Here is a 19,171-nt window from a genome sequence, read left to right as displayed (position 1 = left end):
TTCATCTCTCAGTAAACGGAACTCCCGTTAAACGGAACATATCTTCTTGGTCCCCTTCGGTTCTGTTTAACGAGAGTCTACTGTATTTAACGCTTTAAAGTGCAAAAAGAAAGTTCAGCAAAATGTAAAAATTCTTCTTAATCTTTTTCTGAGAGGAAGTAATTAAGTCCTAAAACACAAGGAAATAGTTATTTGTTTCATTTTCTCTTTCCACATAGTCTCAGACATGAGACACCAACAAAAGTTGACTGTCCTGCTAGATTTATGTGGTTGTTGGAATTAAAAAAAAATTCAAAAAGTCCCTCGGATTTCTCGATTCTTCACATGGGTCTCATAATCCTCGAGCCATTAAAGTTTGCGCGGTAACACATACTCTGATTCAAAGTATTGGTTAGAGCATACCTTTATGTAACAAAAGAATGGCTCACATTAGAGCGCCATGATATCTCGCATTATCTATTTATTTGTACTGACTGTTCTCTAGTATACACTTACATGAAAGTTCAATCAAATTTTGTTAGGCAAATAGGATTTTTGGCTCATTCCTAGTACGGCTTATCTATCCTTTAATTCGAACAATCTTACCAACCAGCCCAATTCAACACACTAATACAGTAGGCCAATATAAAAACTCCAAGGGAATTTTAAAAAATGTGCACCAGCTAACTTAAAGAAAGAACAGAGCTATTATCCTTGCATAAAAACTAAGTTTCCTAAGTACTATTCAACATCAAATCAAATTGAAAGTTTTAACATCCCAGTGAAGCACACTCTTTAGGAAGGATACCACAGAGAAAAGGACTATGGATTAATATCCACTACTTGGGCACTGCAAACGCGCATCCACACCTAACAATGAATTAAAGGTGTTTCTGTATTCTGACAACCATCCCCCTACCCCAGGGTGAAATGTGGCAGGCGTTTCAAAACAATGAACGCCTCACTACTGAAATGATCAACATACTTTGACTGTGCTGGCTCTCGGTTGAGCACGCCAGACTCCAGCTGAGGAAAGACCCCCGGCCTGTGGTTCCGGCGCCCCGGCAGGTCCACCGTGGGGTCGACAATCTTCGGTACCGGTGCCACCAAATCCGGTGCCGACAGCCGGCTCTCGATGGGCAATTCTGCACGTGTTCGGCATATGCTGTGCTCCACAAGGGGTCTCCAGACAAAACTTTCAAAGCTCGCGACATATTGCTGCATGCCAATGCACCACAAAAATGGCACCGGGGTCATATTCACAGTGGATCATTTTATTTATTTATTTAGAAATACTGCAGGCCAATACTGTGGCCCAAATACAAACATGCATAAACAATGCTGCACATAATGAACATAATGCATAAAAGGAAGCAGGAACCACACTTCGACATTGCTGAAGTTTGCAAAAACAGTTTGTCAATGCAGCCATGAAATCATTTGACTCAAATACATCAATGAGAAAAAAATTCCACTCGCTCACTATTCGAGGCAAAAAACTGCACTTGTAAGTGTTTGTTCAAGCAGATATTCGTGAATGTCTTGCTCTTACTTGTAATGGGCTGACATGTAGAAGGCAAGGGGGAGGGGGAAAAGGGGGGTGGAGGGGGGGAGGAGGGGGCATTGTCATATTATTTTTCCCAGCAAGACTTTTGGAGATACAATCCTTTTCGGAGATACAATCACTTTTGTAAATATTTGTGACTCTGCCCTCTATTAATCAAAACATACCAATGACGATTTATTCACTTGATCATTGTTTATTCGACAATACTGCTGATATCAACACATGATGTTGCAGAGTGGTCAACAAATTATGAGGTTATTCATGTAGCAAGACTCACAGAATGTAGTACAAAAAAGGAAAGAAACAAAAAACGTGTATAGAATACCAAAACAATCAACATAGTAAGCCATTCGGCAGGCAATCGGCATTTGCAACTTTTTCTACATCTACTGTTCAAACTGCGAGTGAATCTAAGACATTCCACTACATGATCATTCACAGAAAGAGAGAATACTTAATTGCATTATTTTTTGGCATTCCTTACATTCCTTAACGACTAGTTGGGGAATGTGAACCATTGCAGTCTTAAAATGAATTTGTTTAAATTCATTGAATTATCCCAATGAAACATTCCACGAGCAGGCATTACACAAGGGGTATGTTGTAGAAAAACAAGAGAAAGAAAATAAGACACTCAAGATTGCATCATTTGTGATGCAGACACATCAGCAGAAAAAGACGATGGCCAAGTGATGGCGACGGCATTTTGAGGATGGCCTTTCAGACATCCAGCCTGTGCTAGACTTAGTTACTACCTAAGAAAAAGATGGCAGCTCTGCCCACAGAAACGCGGCACACCTGCACTTCACCTGTGAAAGACAGTCGTGCCAGCTAGTTTGTGCGAGAACAGTAAGTTCTTTTTCTTGGCTAATGTAAATACTACACATATAACGAGTTAAAGGTTCTTCGTTACTATCTAAAACATTAGCTTTGGCTGAGCAGCGAGGTCAGAAACCCTGACAAAATTTACCGGGATGTTCATGTTTCTGACCTAAAACCAGAGACACAAATATGGGTCTGTATGGCAAAGTCTTGACATCATCTTGACATATCTACAGACTTCATGTCTGTATGGCTACGTCTTGTCATCATGAAAATGAGTAAGCGCTATTGGAAGGAGCATCTGTGCGAATGGTCTGTGGGAGGGACAGCAATGGCTGTGGGCAGAGCTGACATTTTTTCTCAAGTTGTAACCGAGAATAGTACATGTGATCAACACAGCGTTTCATGGTTTCTTCTTTTCTTTTTGAATGCCAGAAACTCTGTTGTCCATAGACACTGGCGAGAGCAGCACTGAGCCATGAGAAATCTTGTGAAAGTAACGGTGTTCTTGAAGCTATCAGTTATAAACACCGCTCCGGCAAACCAACAGAAAGAGAGAAACTGTTATATTCACCCAATTGTAGAGTTGCTTGGATTTGCAGCTCTACGGAGGAAGGCTTACCCGTTTCTTTGTACACGGTGCAGCGTTCGTAGCGGTTGATGATGGGCTCACTGGAATGGTTGCGAAGCAGTTTTATCCGGTTGTCGAAGATCTGAAAATAGCGGAGGAACGTGCTGCATAACGGCAATGCTAAATGGAGAGCCAGGTTGAAGAACCTAGAGCATCGATGACATCAAGCACAAGATGACATTCTTTTTCTCTCTCGCAGCTGTTGTTACACACCACATCTACGGGGCAAGTGGTGGCGTGGAGCTGCAAAGCTGTCTGAACAATCGTTTAAAATGCTTTAGATGGACCCCAGGACTGTATGAACAAAATGGACAACTGAGAGCACCTGCCAACCACACTTTTAAAGAGGCCATGAACCACTTTTCCAAATAATCATCGAATAACAAAAGTTTTGGAGTTTATTACCTCACAAATCGATTGCCACAAGATTTCTTGAGTCTGTCAAGAACGAGCAGAATTACAGAGATTTGTAGCACGCTTTAAGCTTTTTCTCTCTCCTCTCGTCCTGACGAGTGCACTGGAAGCTACGCAGGGAGGGATGGCACGGGGTAAAGAAGTTACACCGGTGCATGTCATGACCTTGAGCGCACGTGATGAAACTGATCGCTCTCTCCCATTGTGATTCTGGTGCACAAGTGTGGCTCACTATGCAATGTTAGCAGACTATGGAGCACAGTGCCGGCACTTGGTGGTACCCCGTGGAAAAAAGCGCATCTGATCCAAACGTCGCTCTTAATTTATGTCGGCTATTGGCCAACAACAAGCTGTTCGACGTCAGACAGCCGGTGCCGGCAGCTCCAAAGAGAGTGAACAAAGGCCTCTGGATGAAGAGAGGGCCTCTGTATGAAAATGGCAACTTCGCGCTCCACTTTTAAACTCACCTTTCCGCGCACAACTGCAAGATTCTGCTGAAATGTTCACAGCAGTGTCTGCTATCTGCAGGACGATTTTTCTCACCAAGCCCGTGGGGTGGTTTATGACCCCTCTAATTGGCGCCTCAAGCGAGTGACTCAACGGGAGTGTCACCGACCACGTCATAAGGTTCGGTGACCTCAGATCGAGTTAACTGACCTTGAGGCACGGATCGGGCTCTTCCCAGAGCGAGAGGATCTTGCTGTCGATGAAGCTGGCGAACATCTGCGTCTCAATGAAGCGCGACAGGAATGGTAGATGCGGCTCGGGCTGGTCGGACAGGAATGTCGTCTTGTCGAAGTTGTGCACGGTGTCCCGCGATGACAGCCACTGCTCCATGTCCTTCTGAATTGTCAAAAATTGATAGATTAATAGACTGATCGAATCATTGATTCATTGACGTGTTTTAGTGACACAAGGACCTCTTCTGCCTAAGAGCGCTGTAACTATTCATATGTGCAATGGCTAGACAAGCAACATGTGTGGGTGAAGTATGGCAGATATGGATCTCGAGTGCTGTATATGGGCATGGAGGTTCGTAGACAAAGGTACAAATAGAAAGCAATGTTTATGTTCAAAAGTTCAAAGGAAATTGCAACGACTATGAATGACAACTTGTACTGGCTCTATCAGCACTGTGTTCACCTAGTCCTCTTCTCGGCTTTGTCATCTGGCCTGCTGCAGTGGTCTAGTGGTTATAGTGCTCAATTGCTGACCTGAGGTTTGCGGGATTGATACCCGGCGGCCACGGCTGCATTTCTATGAAGGAAAAATGCTAAGAGCCCTATGTGCTTAGATTTAAGTGGACGTTGAAGAACCCCAGGTGGGCGGAATATCCGGAGCCCTCCACTACGCCGACTGTCATAATCATATCATGGTTTTGGGATGTAAAACCCGAACAATTATTCAAGCGAAAATTGTTTTGACTGACCTGCGAAGCTGTTGGCGGTGGTGTTCCAAAAAACCCACCGCCGCAGAAAGAAACATGTGACGCGCTCCCCCAAAAACCCTCCCCTACCACAGCTGATACACACCGAAGAATGAATAAATAAAGCTAAGTGAATTTTTGTTCGGGGGCTGGGGTTTGAACCCGGGTCTCTCTAGTCCGAAAGGGAGTGCCTTAACCACTAGGCCACGAGCCCATGCTTGCCTGATGTAAACTGAATTGAAGCATATGAATGCGTTCTACCGACGATGCAAAATACAACTGAGAAGCAGTACTCTTGCTATGGGCGCAGCATTGAAATATTTCGTGTTGGTGGAATAAAAGCAATCTGCTGGACAACGTGTAAGGTCAATTTCAGGAGTTGCAGGTTTCAGGATAATTCCAACTTCGAAAAAACTGAACTGCTTATCTGTGTTTTCATGATCGTGTGATAGTCCTTTTACTGGGCCGTTCTTGAGGCTGATGAGTGCTGGAAAGAATGTAAAGGACGCACTGCTGATTCAGCCCGAAAACAGTTGTTTCGGGGACGGCCGTTGCCTATAATAAAACTGAACGCTTATGTTAGGAGGGAGCATTGTGCAATGTCAAAGAAAGAAGGAAAGAAAAGCAGTATGTCAGGCATGCCCACACCAAGTTTTGGGCTCCTGAATTTTTATTACACTCAAACCTCATTATAACAGTCACATCTGCCATGAACATAACTTCATTATATCCGAAAATTCGGTATAAACGTTTATTTGTAACACTGTATCTATGACAAGACTATTCATTTACTTCATTATAAACGATAATTCGTTATATCCGTGTTCGTTATATCGAGGTTTGAGTGTATATAGCACTGTCGTCTGCATTGTTTTTGCAAACACGGAACACCGGCATGCACAACGTTTGGCTGTTTTCAATTCATACCTGGTTGGGCTGTATGACGAAGTGGTCGTACGAGCGGAACATGTGCAGAAAGCGGTTGAAGAAGATCTCGCGCACGGCGTTGTTGAGCCGCAGCTCCTCCAGCTGCGGGTGGCGGTCTGCCGCGGCGGCCGAGGTGTGCTGCTGCGGCTGCCGAAGCAGACTCAGCTTGCCCTCGCTGTTGTCCAGGCAACGGGGACGGCGCAGGTCTTCGAGAGAGTTCATCACGCCTGGCGGAGAGGGAGAGATAAAGAGCGGAGTGAGATTGCAACCTTGCTTGATAAATGACCGAAAGAATGTCGAGCTAGAGCACTGCATTCATTTGATTGCTACCACTGAATTTGTCAAGTAACTATAGTTGAGTACAACATAATAAAAAATGTTAGCTCTGCCCACGGCCATTGCGGTTCCTTCCTCTGAGATTTTGCATAGATGCTCCGCCCAATAGCACTTACCCATTTTCGTTGCTTCAAGCATTTCCTGAGTGCTTCAGATAGTCAACTTTCCCATACAGACACATGTTTGTGTCGCTGCTTCTAGGTCAGAAACTTGGAGCGTCCTAGTAAATTTCATCAGGAATTCTGACATTGCTGCTCAGCGAAATGTAATGTTTTAGGAAGTATGAACCTTAAAAGTATTAATATGCTTAAATTTACATTAGCCGAGAAAAAGTACTTACAGTTTGAGTGGAAACTAGCTAGCATGATTGCCTTTCACATGTGAATGACAGGCACACCGTGGTTTTGTGGGCAGAGTCTGCATTATTTCTTAGGTTGTGACAGAGTACAGAGTTCAATTTGGCACATTGGCATACAAGCACAAACAACGTACAAAATCATTCGAGACACTTGCAGGCATGCTGATGATTGTGTGTGCACGTGCGAGTGTGGTGAATAGCACTCTGATGATCTTACCATGACGAGTCACCAACAGGCCAAACAGCAAGTTCTTTAGAGCATAACTACTAACGTTTTCACCCAATTGTAAGGAGCACCTTTCTCTAAGAAAGCAGTAGGTCCAAAAAATTGCTCGTGCGGTATGATAAAATACAATTAAAGCCATGTTTTTGACATTGGTAAGAGCTTGATGTGAAAGGCAGCATTAATGCTTTTGTGCTCACAAGATGGCCTCAGTCTATGCAGTGGCGTAGGTCAGTGATGAAAACGCACTGCTTTAAGTACAAAAGCTCAATTATCAGCTAATGACAACAGGGCTGCAACGAATATTTTTAAGGTTTCAGAGACTTGCATACATGATAGGATGAACTGGTGAAGTGGTTAGTCAGGGCACGAGCCACCAGGCAGTCCGATACAAATGCGGAGTTCTCCAAGTAACGTGGAATACCAAGAGCAATCGACTGTACAGTCAAACCCCGCTACAACTAAATTGACGATGCTCGGAAAAAAGTTCGTTGAAGTGAACATTTCGTTGTAGTGAAATCGAAAAAATATAGCTGACCTGAGCTAGTAGAACAGAGAAACCTTTATTTCCAAAATTAAAAAAGTGTCTGCTGCTTTCTTTGTTTCCCCAGCAGCGTCATGACGTGAATTTCATATATGCATAGCGACGCCACGTTGAAAAGCATGCAGAAACAACGGCTTCCGCGAAGGAACCAAACAGAGGCACGGGCGTGCAACACGAACTGCACAGTTGCACTAATACGCTAACATCGTTGAAGTGAACATTTCGTTGTAGTGAAATCGAAAAAATATAGCTGACCTGAGCTAGTAGAACAGAGAAACCTTTATTTCCAAAATTAAAAAAGTGTCTGCTGCTTTCTTTGTTTCCCCAGCAGCGTCATGACGTGAATTTCATATATGCATAGCGACGCCACGTTGAAAAGCATGCAGAAACAACGGCTTCCGCGAAGGAACCAAACAGAGGCACGGGCGTGCAACACGAACTGCACAGTTGCACTAATACGCTAACATCGTTGAAGTGAACATTTCGTTGTAGTGAAATCGAAAAAATATAGCTGACCTGAGCTAGTAGAACAGAGAAACCTTTATTTCCAAAATTAAAAAAGTGTCTGCTGCTTTCTTTGTTTCCCCAGCAGCGTCATGACGTGAATTTCATATATGCATAGCGACGCCACGTTGAAAAGCATGCAGAAACAACGGCTTCCGCGAAGGAACCAAACAGAGGCACGGGCGTGCAACACGAACTGCACAGTTGCACTAATACGCTAACATCGTTGAAGTGAACATTTCGTTGTAGTGAAATCGAAAAAATATAGCTGACCTGAGCTAGTAGAACAGAGAAACCTTTATTTCCAAAATTAAAAAAGTGTCTGCTGCTTTCTTTGTTTCCCCAGCAGCGTCATGACGTGATTTTCATATATGCATAGCGACGCCACGTTGAAAAGCATGCAGAAACAACGGCTTCCGCGAAGGAACCAAACAGAGGCACGGGCGTGCAACACGAACTGCACAGTTGCACTAATACGCTAACACTATCTATTCGCCGACAACGCTGAGATGCAGGCGTGCTATCGCAGAGCGATGAATTACGCCTTAATCTATGCTATTCTTATCATCCACCACTCGCGGCTGGCTCATCCCGTTGATAACGAGGACGAATTATTGCTCTGACCACCGGTCGCACTGGCCAAGCATGAAAAGCATTGGCATTGGAAAAAGCATTGTTCCGCGATTGCACCCCAGAGCTGCTCGCGTTGATAAGGTAGATGTACCGTCGCTCTGACCACAAGCAAAGCGCGAAAAGCACGAAAAGCACTGGAAAGGCATCGGAAAAAGAATCGTTCCGCGAATGCACCCCAGACTAAGAAGCAACTCAAGCCAGTTGCGAAAGCAGGGCAGTCTGATCGCCGTTGCTATCAAGCAATGGCGGCCCCCATGCTCAGTCAACAGCGGCGGTTTCTGGTGGTGCCAATACGCGATTTAAACTTTGAAGTCGTATTTTTATGTTCCAAAATGCACCAAAATGTTCGAGATTGTGTTTATTGCACGGTAAATGAAGTTTTTGAGCCCGGAATTGCATCGTCAAATTTCGTTGAAGCGGAATGGCAGCAGAAAAAGTGTTAGTTGTGGCGAGCATATTTATGCATTGATTCCTATGGACTGTTGATGGGAAACTGAGAATTTTTCGTTGTACCGAAAATTTCGTTGAAGCGGCGTTTGTTGTAGCGGGGTTCGACTGTATAGACAACGGAACTGTCCAACAGTGCGACGGCAAAGTATTGCGGCACGGCAAACAGCCACGACTGACCGGCTCTTTTGGCGACAGCTGTGATGCGCTGGAACGCCTCACTGTGCTGCAAGAGAGGCGACGGCGTGCCCAAACTCGTGAAGGAGCTCCGTGCGCTGCTACCCGTGCTGCTCACTCCGGAGTCACCGCTCTCCAGACTCCAGGAGTGTTTCCGACGAGGGAACGGCCTGTGCACAAAAACAAACAAACAAGAAATTCAGCCAGTTGCACGCCGTGAAGGCCGTTGGACAGCAAAGCTGCAAGCGTGTGTGACTGGCTAGCAAGAACATGTGGTGTTGTAAATCCGCCACTAGATTTGAAATACACGTGCTTACACATGACTGGGCAAAGTGAGATCATGTGATTTGTGGGCTCAGGCAATGCTGTTTCAGCGAATTCCTCGTGCCACACGATTTGTAGCGAGATCACGCGTTTCAGCAAACGTCTCACGTCACGTGACTTTACGCCGGCGCAGCCGGAATCATGCTATGTGGTGAGCCCTGTTATCTACATGACCTTCTTACGCGCTGAGGTGCCTTGAATTGGTTTATCACAGATATCTCTTGTTAATGCAATTAATGAAAGCGTGAATTGCTTTGCCTTATCTTGGTTTATTACAATTAATGTAAGTCTCCAACTAACGTAATTATGGAAACTGCAAATTCCTATCCCGGTATTTTGTACCAAAAGTCGTCATTATCATCATCACTTCGAGCATCATTTCGTTATACAGCTTTATTCCCACCTTTGATCATGTGACCTGTGTGACGCCTACTACTACTGCTACTACTACTACTACTACTACTACTACTACTACTACTACTACTACTACTACTACTACTACTACTACTACTACGATGGCACAGGGTAGACTAAGACAGTGTTGCTGTGAAAAGGTTGCAATAAGAAAACAAGATGGCGGCGTACTGTGACCCATGCTTTTTAGCTGAGCAAAAACGCACTGTCCTGTCAGTCCTTCGTTTTTACTGGGATTATACGTGCTGTAATACCCCTGTCACACAGCAAATCAAATGTCATTTGCAGTGAATGTCATTCATTTGTAATGCCATTTGTTTGCTGTCACACAGAGAAACTAATGCCATTAGATGAAAATGGCATTTTCAGTCGAATGAGTTACAAAACACATTCGCATGGGCGTCCGGAGGGGGGTGCAAGGGGGGGCAGCTGCCCCCCCTTGGAATTTTGGATAATAATTTTCTATGCAGTAGCAGTAAGCTACACAGCTTGATTAGCACACTCCAGTCCCGCATATCCGCGTGAAACATCATTCAGGATTACCAGCCAACTTTGCACGTTACATACTGCTATGGACTAATCTTGCCGGTCATGTCACGGCAATGAAACAAAAGCTACCTATGCTGTGTGCCCCCCTCCCCTCCCCCACACTCTGCTTATGCACCCCCCTGGAAAAAGTTCTGCGGACGCCCTTGCACATTCGCATTCAATTTCGGACCGAATGTGTGGTCTCGACGCCAGGGACCTTTTATTAAGGAGGTGGTTATTGACTTATGTACACTAACTTTTGTAATTTGTGAATACCTTATTCTTTACTAGATTAACTAACTACTGGTTTGATAATGAAGTAGTACGTGCAAAAGTTTCTCAAAGAAAGCTACTCTCAACAACAGCGGCGGGACGCCGGCCATGTTTCATTTGTGCTCTGTTGTCATTGTTGCCTGTTTCGCGGGTGTTGATCGTCCGATGACATGTGTTTTGGTGATCGAGGTGGTGACTACACGAATTCAGTACCGCCGTCTCATTTCTGCAGCTGGAGTGTCAGTCACACTCCCATGCTGCAGTTCACTTACCCATGCCCTGTCTTATCGTTGGCTATGTTCATTTTCAATTGGCTCTTTGGATTGACTTCGTTTGTGTCGTGCAGTTGTGGCAAGTTGTGTGAAATGGCTGCGTTTATATTCTTGAGGCAGCTTTTTAGCGATAGAAGGATTATAGACCTTATGCAAAATTGCTGCCATCTAGAGGACGCCGTGCGCATTTCCGCCATGTTCAAGGCTAAGCGCGATCCGCATGTGCACACACGGAGCGTGCGTATCAACGTGTGGCAGCTGATAGGAGCGGCAATGCCACCATATTTTCTTGTGCCGTGTTTCTCAGATTGAGGAAATCGCGTTGCTGAAAAAAAGCTTTGCAGGAAACTAACCTTCACGTTATTAGATTTCCTCACCGCCGACGAGAATCAGCAGATCGTTTCGTTACTCCGGCTACTGCTTATGACTAACGCTGTGTTCACGCTCACCGTTCTTAATATATGCGGTATGTGACAGCATCGGCACTCATCAGAGAACACTCTTTCATGTCATGCCGGAACGAGACACTTTTCGCGCCGTGTGCTTACAGGCACAGACAAACCCGCTTCGTGTACGAGCTTCAAAGCTGCATCGCGGCTACTCGCGCATGCCTGCGCTGCTGTTGACAATACCTTGTTTATTGCATTACGATAACAATTACATGTTAGACAGGTAGCTCGTGCGCGTCATTGATTCTCAGCAAACGGACCGATTGTGCTGCAGCGTGTTGTTTGTAGTTTGTTTTCGATTTTGGAGTTTAACAAAGTAGCGTTTGGTGGGATGCTTTGCGCGCGTATTGCTTCACTATGCGTATTTTTCAAGCATTTAATGTGGTATCACTGCCCGATTCAGACGGGTGGCCCGTATATCCTGACCGACCCCCACCCCTTACCTTTTTTTTTGGTTAATTTATACCCGCAGAAGAGCACATCAGTTGCTCCCAAAACCTGATCACCCTTCGGAAAAGTACTGTATCCACCCCTGTGTGCTAGGGAATTTTAACAGGTGTTTCAAGTGCGTGGCACTTTTCTTATGAAACTAAAAAAAATGCTATTCCGGGAAATGTGCTGAATTCGACCGTTGGTGCGCTACCGCTGGTGGTTTCGCAGGCGTTCAGTCGGCGACGCAAAACTGCCTTGCCGCTACGGGTTGACATTGTAAGGCACCAGTAGGCCCCGAAAGCGACGATGTGCACGTGATTTTGGCGTATCGTGTTATATAGGAACACATGTCGGAAGGATATTTAATAAAACACCAGCTGATCGGCATCTACTGCTTGGAGACACAACACTTTTCATGTTCACTTTTCACGTGCGTGAGATGCGCAAATATCTTACATTTTAATCGTGCAGTAATTTTATACATAACATACGTCGGTGACTAAAGCTGCGAAATATTTTTTATTTAAAAAATAAAAAAGAGGACAACGGCTTTAATTTAAAATTAGATGCACAACACATCATCTCGACATTAGGCTGTCCCTTACAGGGGCGTAGCCAGAAAATTTTTTCGGGGGGGGGGGGGGGGGGGGGTTCAACCATACTTTATGTATGTTCGTGCGTGCGTTTGTATGTGCGCGTGTATATATGCGCAAGCAAAACTGAAAAATTTCGGGGGGGAGGGGGTTGAACCGCCCCCCTCCCCCTGGCTACGCCCCTGGTCCCTTACGAAATACGTTTTAAATTGGGTCCACAGCACTTTCTTTCCGTCATCGCTGTGCCTAGCCGTGTCGCGCGTTAACGCTTCTTCCCATCCATCCTATACTACACGCATGATATTCAGATAGCTAACAACGCTTTATTCGCTACATTGAAAACAGACAGACCAAATTTGTAACCTTTCATTCATTAAAGTTTCATTCTCGACGACGGCAGGTCTACATGTGACTCGCGGTGTCAAACTTGTATTTTCTTCTCGCTTTGAGGCAGTTCTTTACATGTAATAACCGTTAACGTAATAACTAGGAAATGCTGGTAACACACTCGTCTGACGTTTTTATGCCCCGATTGCCCACTATCAAAGCAGATACGAGCCAGAAGTTATAGCAGCGACAGCAATACGATTCGGCCACAAGCCTCCAACATGGCGCCGAATGGGTAGCTTCGTCAAACCTCCGACAGGTGGCAGCAATTTTGCATAAGGTCTATTCTCGAGGATACACGCATGTTACATGCAAGTTTTGATAGATTTTTATCTCTCCTAAAGTCAGAGCTCAGGAGGGCTAAGGTCATGGGCATCATTTTAAAATGATATTTGATTGCGTCGTGAGACAGCAGGCAGGTAAAATGACATTAAGTTCACCTAATGTCTTTCATTGTAAATGACGTTAGATTTGCCGTGTGACAGGGGTATAACACTGCTAAGAAGTTCAGGGGAAGATGGAGTCTTGAAGGAGATGATATTCTTGAATAGGGGGTGTCGCTGGAGCCCTCTTTTCGAGAGGTGGTCTTGTCTTCTTCAAGTGGTCTTGTCTTGCCTTGAAGCATGATGATATGTGGTGTTTTATGGCGCAAGGACCATTTGATGGCCAAAGAGTGCCATTGCCTTGAAGCAGACAAGACCACTTGTGGCGTTTTTTTTTCGAAATGAGCTAAATCCAGAAACCGAAACTAGCTCATATATTACTCCATTGGCAAGTACATTCTTTCAACTTTCCTCTAAAAGAGTTATCAGAACGAAATGGGTCAAATACTAACAGCTACGTGTGCTCACAGATCTTGTTTCAAAACAAAATTGAGCCAGATCCATGCGCTGTATGGATCGAAATGAGTCAAATCCAGTATGCCAATAGCAGAGCGCTTCAGCGATCACGTGATTCAGCAAACATGAAAGCCTCCGTATGATTTCCCGCCTAGCCTGACTGCTCTGCCTGTTTTCTGGGTGTTTCTGCAAGTTTTGTTCGCCCTTTCGGAGCTGGAGTATCATGGATGCTGATGGAAGTGAAGAGATCGGCGAGAGATCTTTCCCCAGACGTCGACGACATCGTGAACAGAAGCAATGTCGACGCCGGCGAAGCAAGAATGTGCCGCTGCCGGAATTTCAATAAAGTTTTTTCAAGAATACTGCATTGAATTCAATGTCTCAATTCAATATGAGCCAAATCCAAAGTTATCATGCTAATAATGCTGAAATCTGCTGCATATTTTTTAACTGAATGTGGCCAGAAACTTCCCCTAGTCGACATGTAAAACATATCATAAAATAGCCTTGATAGCGTTGTATTTGAAGTTTGAAGTTTGAAGTTTATTCACATGAAATAAATACATATTGATTGCAAACACTGTATGACCCCTTAGCCGAAGGCTAGTATTGGGGTCATTTACAGACATGTAATTACAGAAATGTTCATTACAAACATGTAATTGACAGTTTCGACCGTCAATGACAACTACATAGAAAAAAATTAGAAATAGCAGATTAAAATATATATATATATATATATATATATACACATATATATACACACACATATATATAACAGACAAAAATATATGGTATAGGCAAAGAATACATGGCACAGAACAACAGACAACATGTCGTTTATAACTTAAATGTGGTAAGCTTAACAGCATTGAAAGAGAAAAGAAAGAAAAAAGAAAACATAAGTATCTACAGGTTGCGCACGTGACATAAGTTTCTATACACATTACATTTGCTGTTGATAGTACTTTTTTAACCAGTGTGATACGTTATTGCTCTGCTTTCCCTCAGTTGGTATGTCGTTCCATATTTTTGTACCAATAAATTCTACAAGTCTCTGACCATATAAGTTTCTTGCCACTGGTATATTAAAATTCCCAATTGTCTTGTTTCTTGTTGTACGATTTGGCACACGCAATATTGCAATATCGCAAAGTTTGCATAGCAAACTTTTGCCGTTTTCTCAAATTCTCTTTGGATGGATTTGACTCATTTCGAAAAAAAACGCCTCACTTGTCGAGGCGTTGGCTCCAGCAACACCCCCGGTTCAAGAATATTCATCCACTAAGAAATATGCGTCGCCAACTAACTAGCTACCCAGCAAAGATTTCAGAACTTAGAAGAGCTGCTGGTGCCCAATGTCAACGGAATCATATTTCGGTCTTGTACAAATGCAAAGAATTTCTATTTCTTTCTAACATTCTCTTTAGGAAACATATAGGAGTTACTAACTTTTCATGCAGTACTGTCAAAGCCCCAGAATTACGAGGAACATTCGATTCGCCTGCACCATGCTGAACCGGTTTACAGCAGTGCCTGAAAAATTTAGAAACTGTTCAATGGTGCTGGCACAATGCCACACTAGAAACAAATGGTGACGTGCTGACGTTGGGAAAGCCGTATGTTTTGTCCGCTTAAAGGAGTCCTGACACAAAAATTTTCGCCCCGCGTTTTTTTGCTGCAATGTGTTGCTGGGGGCCTGTTAGTCATAACACGGCACATCGTTTGCTGCAGCGCGCGACAGATAATTAATTACAAGGTCCTCATTACCGACACAGACTCAGTTTCGGTTTGACAGAGCTCCAAAAACGGCAAGCCGCCAGGTGCAACTATCACCACCTAGCGAGTGAAACGCTCGGTCACGTGAGCACACAGAACAGTGACGCATTTCCGCGCCGTCTGTCGTCGTCGGGCTCATCGTCGTCTGATGGCGACGATTTTCTTGCGGCGGGGATCGAAGGAATTTTCGACGTGGCGAATCACTTCATGTTTGGCCCGCTGGCGAGGAGCGATCCGTCGGGAAGCGCGTCAAAACAGAAATGGCGGCTACGACGTCATCGTAACTTGTACCGGCTGCAACGGTTACGTAGGGGAAGTAGGGGGGTCACTTCGGGTCACCTCCGAGGGTGTCAATGCACTAGGTGCGACCTATAATGCTGGATCGCGCTCGCGAACTTCAAAATTCATATAAAATACCTTCCAAGCTTTATTCGCTGCCGATATTTTGCAGATGGTACACGCACGTACACGGGAATCAATCCAGCAGGCTATCTCGGCCGCGAAATTTTGTGTCCATCCACATAAGTTTGAGAGGTCGCGAACAGCACATAAGTCAGTTTCCGAGGTGTAAATGCACTCTACGTAGCACAGACACAGCCTACCTGCAGAAGTTCAGGCGTCACCTAAGTCCGTGTGCCGCGTCGTTTGGTGCGCTGCAGCATCACGCACGCACGTTTGCACCATTCTGGTATCGTCAGCACAAACGGCACAGAAAAATCATAAACCAGCCCCGCACTTTTCTTGCACCCTTCAAAATGAATGGTGTGGTTCGGAGGACACCACTGCTACACTGATCAAACAAATGGGCAAGGTTTGGAAGCTTGTGAACTGGTTCAGGCGGCGCTGGAGAATACAAGGTTACCAAAGTGTGACGCGTGGATACCACGACGCAACCAATGAAACCAACAGACAATCCAGCCATTAAAAGCATAGGAAACATTTGTTATTTCTTTAACTGTAGTGATTTATGATTACGATTATGACCTCATTTGAAAGGAATTAAGAGGGGACATGGTGTGTGGAGATGTTTGCTGTACCTTATGTCCAAACGTGATGAAACTAATTTGCCTTTTTTGGTTTTTCATGCTGATTTAAAATATACAATACTTTTTCTTGTAAGTAAACTGGTTTATGAGATACACAAAGCTGCCTCTCTATTGTTTCCGGAGACAATAGGGAAAAAGCCGTTCAGCAGAAAGTGCATATTATCAGATAGCTAGATACTACTATATGCAATGAGTGCAATGTTGCAAACAGTTTTCGGATCTAATCATAACTAGTCATTCTGCAGATGATCAAAATTCAATGTTTGTACCACGACTACCATAAAGAAAAAACAAAATAAAGTTTAAAAAATCTATGAGCAGAAAATGAGAATTCTGCTCTCAGGACTTTGTGATATACAGCTTGGGCTTTATGTCAAAAATGTAATTACAGCTCTAGCTGTTCTAGATCATGAGATGTCACTCCAACAAGCTAAATAAATAACCCAAAAACATTTAACGTTCAGCTCGTACTCGTTGCACAGATCTAAACTGCAGATGAAATACTGATCTTATAAAACTTATCTTAGGCTTTACATGCAAAATAATAGCTGTATATCTCAATAATGTAATAAAAAAAACACTTTTTTCTTTGATGATTTTTTTGGTCTCCACAAGCCATGTCCCCCCTTAAAGTGGATGAAAAAGCACCCTTTCTGTTGGTGGGATCCGAACCCACAACCTTTGAGTTACACTCCCAGGGATTAAATGCACATAAACATCCAGCAAAGTGGAGGAGGGAGTGCCCTCCGTCATAGCTCAATTGGCAGAACATAAGACATGTTAATTCAAAGGTTGTGGGTTCAGATCCCATTGACCGAATGGGTGCTCTGTCTGTCAACGTTGATTACTTTCAATTGAGGTCATAATCATTACATTAACAAATAAAAAAAAAATTATGTCTCCTAGGCTTTCCTAGGCTTCATTGTCCATTGGTTTCATTGGCTGTGTCTGGCAAAGAAACACGCCCCTCGATCAACTCCTCTTCGTTCATACCAATAGACTAGAAAAGCGATGTCTCAGATGCCCAGATCACTCACCGGTCGTTGAGGTTGCGCCCCAGGGTTGCGGATGCCGCCACGTTGGGCGATGAGGAGGTGATGAGGGACGACGAGCCGCCTGGTGTCCGAACGCCGAACTGAGTGAGCAGCTCCTGCAGTTCGGCAACGAGCTCCTGCTTGTTGGGAAAGCTGGGCAGGTCTTCGGGCACTTGTACGCTGCAGCCATCGATGTCCACTAGGCACAGGTTGGCCTGAAAATGTCACCGAGTGCCAGCAATGATGTAACGAGAGAAGGTAGGCACATTGTCTGGCTGCGAGAAAAGGCAGGTTGGCATATAGGGCAGACAAACATGTACACACAACTCGATACAAACAACTGCACACTAACCCGAGACAAGATGAACACCGGACAAGCGCTTACTTTCGACAAAGGTTTTATTGCAGATCCTGAGCATATATAAACACGCATCTGAAACTGCAACTGTCAGAAACTGCAAGAGGAAACTCTTGCAGTTTCATATGCATGTTTATGTATGCTCAGGATCTGCAATAAAACCTTAGTTGAAAGGTTGAAAATAAGCGCTTGTCCTGTCTTCATCTTGTCTCATGTTTATGTAGTGTGCTATGGTTTCTGAAGTACGCTGCACAATAAAACAAAGTAAATGTAAAATTTGGCTAATCACGCCTTACTTTAATGAGTGTTGTAATGCTATAATGTAACCGAGTTACGACAAATCAGTTATAGCAAAGCTATTACTTGTTTGCTCGCAGTGCAAAATATGTATTCTATGGAAAAGACAACAAATGCTCAGCAAGGGTAACTAAATGCCATACATTCTGGTCACCCCCATGCATTCCTGCCAGTGGCTTCATGGACCTGCAGCGCACTAGCCGACATGACTTCAAATTGACATTCACGATTCACAGAGCAAGTTTCAAAATTACAGCTGTAACATGTTGCGATGAACAATGCAAGCTGCCATCAGACCATCAAAAAGCATGAACCCATCAGTACAATATTAAAAGCATTAGATTTGTTCGTTACGCATCAATTCAATAGCGAAAATTCTTTTGGCAATACGAATGATGTTAAAAGGAACGTTGGATATAAGGTATGTATTACTATGTTGCACGTAAGTTTGTTGTAAAGAGGCTCAACCTATGCTTGCAACATAGGGCTACGAAAGACCCTTATCCTGTAGTGAAAATAGCGATGGTTATTAGGCCTAAAACTCTAATTACCACCCACACACGTGACGCGAACACACCGACTGAACGTGTCCTGACTGCACCCAGAGGGCACCAACAGAAGGCTCAATGACCTCACAATATATTAACGAATGCCATGCTTGGCAACTGCACCTCGCCAGGACAGATGGCGTCGCCCTCCTCGCCACCGCAGACATGCTTCAGCCCCATGAGAAAAGGCACCGGTGCGTCTAGGAAGTGATGTAGCGAGTGGGGCAGGATAGGCACATACACATGCTGCCACTGGAATGGCAGCAGAAGGCTTGTTACGCACTCCGCCACCAGCATCAGCCGGTAATAGTCTGCAAAACAAGTTGAAGCCGTGGACAATGAGGAGGAGGGACAAATCTATTTACAACTTTTTGTAGTTGAATGCTGTTGTCTTCTCTCATTATCCTAGTTTAAAAAAAACAAAACCGTGCATCCTGCTCTTTAAACTGAGGGCAAACAGAGAACTATTTTTCGTGCCCTTCATGTGATGGAAGAGCAAAAATTGGGGGACCCTTAAGCTTCGCCTTTAAGAGTTGAACGCGATAGCGAAATCCAGCCCCTAGTGCGCACTTCAACCACTCAGTGCATACTTATTAATGTGTGTTGTTAC

At 44.2% G+C, this 19,171-nt stretch overlaps 1 protein-coding gene across 4 annotated transcripts in view; it reads right to left on the bottom strand.

Moving 5' to 3' along the window:
* LOC119401499 (DENN domain-containing protein 5B) overlaps positions 1-19,171 on the bottom strand; it is a 63,513-nt gene that overhangs the window by 33,969 nt on the left and 10,373 nt on the right. For all 4 annotated transcript variants that reach the window (XM_037668352.2, XM_049418776.1, XM_037668353.2 and 1 more), the window contains exons 7-13: positions 18,685-18,872; positions 17,362-17,573; positions 8,992-9,158; positions 5,767-5,993; positions 4,071-4,256; positions 2,991-3,081; positions 965-1,124 (exon numbers count right to left, since the gene is read on the bottom strand). In XM_037668352.2, the coding sequence (XP_037524280.1) occupies positions 965-1,124; positions 2,991-3,081; positions 4,071-4,256; positions 5,767-5,993; positions 8,992-9,158; positions 17,362-17,573; positions 18,685-18,872 (1,231 nt within the window). The remainder of the gene's footprint in view (positions 1-964; positions 1,125-2,990; positions 3,082-4,070; positions 4,257-5,766; positions 5,994-8,991; positions 9,159-17,361; positions 17,574-18,684; positions 18,873-19,171) is intronic.

The sequence above is a fragment of the Rhipicephalus sanguineus genome, chromosome 8, assembly GCF_013339695.2.
Source record: "Rhipicephalus sanguineus isolate Rsan-2018 chromosome 8, BIME_Rsan_1.4, whole genome shotgun sequence".
In the NCBI taxonomy this organism is placed as follows: Eukaryota; Metazoa; Arthropoda; class Arachnida; order Ixodida; family Ixodidae; genus Rhipicephalus; species Rhipicephalus sanguineus.
This window is presented reverse-complemented; position numbering and strand designations above follow the sequence as displayed.